The 6,059-nt window shown below is 32.6% G+C and overlaps 1 protein-coding gene across 2 annotated transcripts; it reads right to left on the reverse strand.

Annotated features, from left to right (window-relative positions):
- Window positions 1-2,499: 2,499 nt before the first annotated feature.
- On the reverse strand, window positions 2,500-5,674 carry LOC136217470 (uncharacterized). Of its 2 annotated transcripts, none has more exons than XM_066004073.1 (4): window positions 5,407-5,674; window positions 5,203-5,299; window positions 4,612-4,716; window positions 2,500-2,700 (listed from the first exon to the last, which is right to left on the reverse strand). In XM_066004073.1, exons 1-4 carry the CDS (start codon window positions 5,590-5,592, stop codon window positions 2,672-2,674), a joined length of 417 nt encoding a protein of 138 aa, XP_065860145.1. In that variant the 5' UTR covers window positions 5,593-5,674; the 3' UTR covers window positions 2,500-2,671. The 2 variants fall into 2 exon arrangements, with proteins under 2 accessions (XP_065860145.1, XP_065860144.1); XM_066004072.1 differs by having other exon boundaries at window positions 4,662-4,716; window positions 5,407-5,671.
- Between the last annotated feature and the right edge of the window lie 385 nt (window positions 5,675-6,059).

Below are 6,059 nucleotides of genomic sequence, written 5' to 3' on the forward strand. Positions count from 1 at the left end.
TTATTTCTAACGTTGTAAATGATATAATTGAGGTCTAATATTGGCTAAATTATATACGCGGTGTACAATCTTTGTCATTTTTTACACTTTGGTTTCAATTTTGCATACAAATTTGTACAACCTTTTGGTGTATAACCGGTAACTATCACTGGTCAACGCAAAGTCACAGCAAAGACCTCCATAAAAGTCAAAATTACTGACATTGCATGTTGATTGGTTAACTTTTGACTTTTAAAGAGGTCAAATTGCTGATGTGGTGTGTTGACCGGTCACAATTACCGGTTGTACACTTTAGGGGGAGGCCACCTGTATGTAAAATTGAAGGTTGTACACCAAAGTGTGAAATAGGACAAATGTTATATACCACGTATGTAACTTATCCGTCTAACATTGGTAAATTGGGTATTTCAGATAGGAATGAGCTATTAAAATAGTCTCAAGTTTTTTTGTCGGGAAGAGCTACAGTTCCAATGTTTATGAAATGATACAATCGAAGGCTTCACTAATGGAAATTGTTAACTTCTCACATTAGAAGTCTTGGTACCACCAAACAATCTTAAATCTATCAATTCTTGATTCATAATTAGTGTGGAAACATGATGTGTTATGTAGAGGTAGAGGATTAATGATGCAATCATCTAAAATGTTAATTTCTATTAGGTGTCGTTTGGTAAGATGTAATGACCTTCGTAATGGAATGACCATTACATTGAAAGCTCATTACCATGTTTGGTTGCATGTTACAATTTCATTGTAATGGAATGAGAAAACCTTAAGTTAAATTTTGTTGAAGAAATCTTGTAATCCCCATTATATAGAAAAATGACTTGAATTCTTATTACATTGTCATCTAATCTCCAATTTCTCAAATCTCACATCTCGTTCTTGTAAAAAATGCAAAAAGTAGAAAAATATGAAAATTGAAAACAAGAAAAATGAAAAAAAAATGAAAACCCGAAAAAATGCGAAAAATGAAAAAAAAAAGAAAACCGGAAAAAGGAGAAAATAGAAAATAGAAAAACGGTGAAAAATGTTGAAAATGGAAATTAAAAGAAACGAGAAAAATGTAAAAAAAATATGAAAAAGCGAAAAACTATATTCTAATTTATTGATTTCGATTCGATTTTTCATATTTTTCATGCTTCACGTTTTTCATGTTTTTCGTTGATTTTTTTGGTAAGAAAAAAAAACATGAAAAATATAAGTATTGTAATAGTTATTACATTCTATCATAATTGTCAACTAAACATGGTAATAGAATCACTATTCCATTCCATTACAACTTTAATTACATTAATACAATGACATACCAAACAGACCCTTAATGAAATATTTAATTATGTCATTTGAGACTATTTCGTTAACAAGTTTTTTTCACGATCATGAATTAAGTTATTTGTTCCAAGGGGAAGGGAATTAGTTTGACAGCAATCAACGAATGTTTAAAACTGGACATTTCAGGTTTGAACCATAAGGAAATATGAGATAAAAAAAATTGATTTGGATTTTAATCCAATCTCCTTTTAAAAATAAATAAACCATAATATTAAGTTATTTCATCTCTATCCGTGCATTATGTATTCAAATTCTTATTACGTCGTTATCTAATACTTTATTCATATTGGATAAAACAAATTAAAAACCCCCAAATACTTATTGAATTTAAAGGTATGGTCACCCAAATAGTTTATTGAACTTAAAAGGGTATTTTATTTTAAAATCTATTATAAAATTGTAAAAAAGGCAAAATCCTTAATTTTTTTCATCTTAATTACAGGGTTAAGGTGTAAAAATACTCTTAACGTTTTGGATCAGGAGCAATTTTACTCCTAACGACTAAAATGGTACAATTTTACCCCCAACGTTGGAAGCCAGAAGCAATTTTACCCCTAACGTTGATAAATTGAGTCAATTTCAGACACTATTATAAAACACAGATATTTTTGTTTTTTATTCTACACCAATTGTATAACAATTCGTTATAAAAAAAAAGATTTCATAATTTTTATAATCTAATAATAGAATTGGAGATTAATATTTATAAATTCAATGAATTTTTTGAATTTTGTTTGTCTAATTCGTACAAAAAGACAGTATTTTTTTTAACATCCCAATATATGCTTGTGATTTGTTACTGATAAAATGACACAAATGTGAAGTGTAAATGACAAAATTCATGACCGAAAAAACAGTTTGATGAATTGTTTCTCAAATTGAACCAATTTATCAACGTTAGGGATAAAATTGCTCCTGGCATCCAACGTTAGGGGTAAAATTGCACCATTTTAGACGTTAGGGGTAAAATTGCTCCTGATCCAAAACATTAAGGGTGTTTTTGCACCTTAACCCTTAATTATATGTAACTTATGTAGAAAATACGAATATGGTTTGAATTTTCACCCTAAAATTCTAATAAATCTAACACTAATGTATATTCAATTATACCATTTATGATGGTCAGGTGGAAAATTGTTTTGTCAAACTAAAATAAGAAGCATATAGAGGTAAATATGAAAACTAGTAAATAGAAAATTTACAACAGAGATTAAAAGAAAAAAGAAAAAAAATGGCAGTAGCCGTTAGGCATCTGGAGATGGATATTGAGTGTTCATGAAGTGAAAGCCCATTATATACCTATACTCTCCTGTACCTAAGCAACGGCTGCAGTAGCTTAGTCCACTTCCACCACAAGTTCTACACCTGTTGAGTTCAACATAAGACTCGTTAATTTCTCGAGAAAAGTACGAAATAAACTTTGTGGTTTAGTCGATTTGTAAAAATAATTTCGTAATTTAAAAATTCGCAAACATAAATCTGTGATTTGTACAGTTTACAAATTCAGTCATTCCATCAAAAATTGTTGCCGTATTCAAAGATTACAAAAAAAAATTGTGGTCGTGACTTTTTACTCTAAAATAGGGCGGAATATTTCCATTCCTATGCTTCAGCATGATAGAAAAATAATAATTTCATTGAGTTGCGACCTGGTGTGGTTGGGTTTTCGGGCTCGAGAATATTCTATAGATTACGTTCAGACGATCTTCTCCAATCAGAACAATGGTGATTCAGACATTGTTTCATTGATTCAGCCCAAGGTCTCGATTTCTCAAAATATTGAACTTCTCCTTCCTTTCTCGGCTTCAGAGGTTCAAGTAGCATGTTTTGCAATGCATTATACCAGCATTTCTGAGACTAATGGCCTTAACCCTGCCTTCTATCAACATTTTTGGAGTGTTGCGGGTTTTGATGTTACTTCAGTTTGTCTCTCTATTTTATGCCAAGGTGAGCTTCCTCCCAATCTCAATAATATCGTTATTGTTTTATGTAAAAAGCATGATATTGAGTATGTTACTGATTTGCGCTCATGGCTTTATACAATGTTGTGTTTAAGATTGTCTCTAAAATGCTAACGCCTTCGGTTATCTCTTGCAGTTAAAGCGCTTTCCTCCAAGATCGACTTATCCCTGACAATATTGTTGTTGCTATGAGATTGTTCGCAAACTGAAAGGGTTCAGACAAGGCAAAGTTGGTACTACTACTTTAAAGCTAGATATGAGTAAAGCGTACAACCGATTCGAATGGTTTTTTTTTTTTTTTAGAAATATGTTGATCAAACTTGGCTTTAACTCAATGTGGGTAACTTGGCTATTGATGTGTGTTAACTCGGTACCTTGTAAAATTTCTCACGGAAGCCAAAAGTTGGGTCATATTACTCCTATTAGAGGGTCTTCGACAGGGTGATCTGTTATCCCCATTCCTTTTTCCTTACTTGTGCAGAGGGTTTCTCAACGCTTCTCTCTGAAAAAGTGCGTTATAGTCTTCTTCACGGCTGCAAGGTGGCTACACATGCTCCAATTATCTTGCACTTGTTTTTTTTGTAGATGACAATTTTCTTTTCTTTCAGGCTTCCTTAGCTGAAGCTAAAGTCGTTAAATCCTGCCTTTTTGTTTATGAAAAGGCTTCCGCACAGTGCATGAATTTTTAGAAGTCTTCGGCTACTATAACAATATTATTGATAGCTCTGTTCGCACTATCATTAATTCTAAGCTTAGTCAATGAAGTCTTGAAATTGGGCATTTACTTAGGGCTCCGATTGCTTTTGGGAGAAACAAAACTCAGATCTTCAACTTATAGAAAATTGGATCTCTTTTAGGAATCCCACAATGGAAGCCAAGAGGGAAAAAAAGGAGATGTATATTTTGTTTGTTATCCAACATCGGAAAAGCTCAACTTAGTGTATTGTGTTAAATGCATTGTTGGTCCTTGAACTTTGGGGTTTACTTAAAATGGTCGCTGAACTTAAATTTGTCTCGATAAGTCATCCAACTTTAGCTTTTGTTTCAATAAACTCATTTCGGTCGAAATGACTTTAGACGAAAAAAAACTATAAGAATCGTGACATGACATCTAGTTAGCAAGCCCCAACATTGATCGGTGACGAGTCCATCATGCAGCAAACATATGTCACATGTGTACCACGTGGCGAACACATCATCCGTGAAAGTTGACATTTGCTAGGTAGACGCCATGCCACGAATCCAATAGTCTTTTTTTTTTTCATTTAACCAGAGTGACTTTATTGAAATAAAAACCAAATTCAATTCAAGTTACCAAAAGATAAGTAGTAGCGTATGTATATCACTGAAGTGGAGGTTGCTAACCATTTTGGCCATTCCCCTCTTGGAAGCATCTCTGAATCAACATGATTTCTCCTTCCTAATCCAAATATTCCATTACTTAGAACTAATTATAAACACTAATTAGGAATGGATAAATAATTTATTAGTCCCTTAGTTTTTACCTAACACGCTGTTTAGTTCCTTATTTTGAAAAACACGTTATAAAATCCCTAACTTTTACCAATATTAACTTTTTAATCTTTTTGTCTAGTTTTTTTAAACTTGTAATCATTATATTTTAACATAAACAGATATACATAGAATAACAGAATAACATGGTCAAGTTGTATTGTAGTGTGGTTGTCCTAAAAGCTAAGATACATGCTGTTAGAAATCTAAAAAAATAGATAAAAAGACCACAAGTTTAATATTGGCAAAAGATAGGAATCTTAAAACGTGTTTTTTAAAATAGGAAGACTAAACAGTGTATTGGATAAAAACTAAAGGACTAATAAATTATTTACCATTAGGAATTAACAAAACCCAAAGCAAGAGAAAAAGTTTATTCAAGAGAAAGAAAAACCTTTCCCACAACAATCGTGACAATCAACGCGGCCACTTCCTAGACAAACCACACACGACGGCTCCGGCTTCTTCCTCGTTTCTTTACGGACATTTGACTGTATTATTTACCAATCATCATCCAAATTACTTCAATTAAGTTCATCTAATACCTAATCGGGTCTAATTAAGAACAGAAAGAGAAAAAAGAGAGTTCAAATCGCACCTCTGTTTTGACGCACCAAGATGGCTTCGAGAGAGAAAGGAATGGCATACCAGAGTTTTGAGATGTGGCTTTCGAAATATTCATGTTTATGTTCTTCTCCTTGTTATTGCGGTGGCTTCTTCTTCTCCCTTGTTCCTCCAATCGGAAAACCCTCACCGGACTACCGCTATCGATTCGCGCTGCCATTTCTCCCAACACAATACCAAGTATTATTTGTGCTCTCCATTTAAATTTGTCTCCCTTTTTGTTTTCGGTTTTAAAAGGGATAAACTTCAAATTTGTGGTATTGTTTTTTTTTTTTGTAACAAAAAGTTTAGGTAAGGGTAGGTCTACCCACTTCTAAAGGTTAGGGCAAACCACATATCTCGATGAGAGTTTACAGTAGAATTTACAGATCATCTACTAATGAGGGTTAAATTTTGACGGAGTGGGGAATCAAACCTCAAACATGTCAAGCAGAGGTTCAACGCCTTACCACTCGGACCAACTATTGTTTCTTTAGAAGTATAAGATTAACACTAACCGAAACCGTGTAATTTTTAATGTTGCGAAACAAGAAAAATGTATTCGTATCTAATAGAAAATTTTCTGACAGACTGATTTAATGATTATTAGGTTGATTTTAAACAAGTTTTTTAATAAACGAAACAGTT

The sequence above is a fragment of the Euphorbia lathyris genome, chromosome 2 (assembly GCF_963576675.1).
Source record: "Euphorbia lathyris chromosome 2, ddEupLath1.1, whole genome shotgun sequence".
Lineage (NCBI taxonomy): Eukaryota > Viridiplantae > Streptophyta > Magnoliopsida > Malpighiales > Euphorbiaceae > Euphorbia > Euphorbia lathyris.

Excerpts from the sequence above, each read along its gene's own strand:
- LOC136217470 (XM_066004072.1), bottom strand. The coding sequence starts at position 5,592 with ATGGCAGCGCGAATCGATAGCGGTAGTCCGGTGAGGGTTTTCCGATTG. Across the intron at positions 4,717-5,202 it reads TCACGATTGTTGTGGGAAAG|GAAGGAGAAATCATGTTGAT; the intron begins GTTTTTCTTTCT and ends TATTTGGATTAG. Across the intron at positions 2,701-4,661 it reads AGAGGGGAATGGCCAAAATG|GTGTAGAACTTGTGGTGGAA; the intron begins GTTAGCAACCTC and ends TGAACTCAACAG.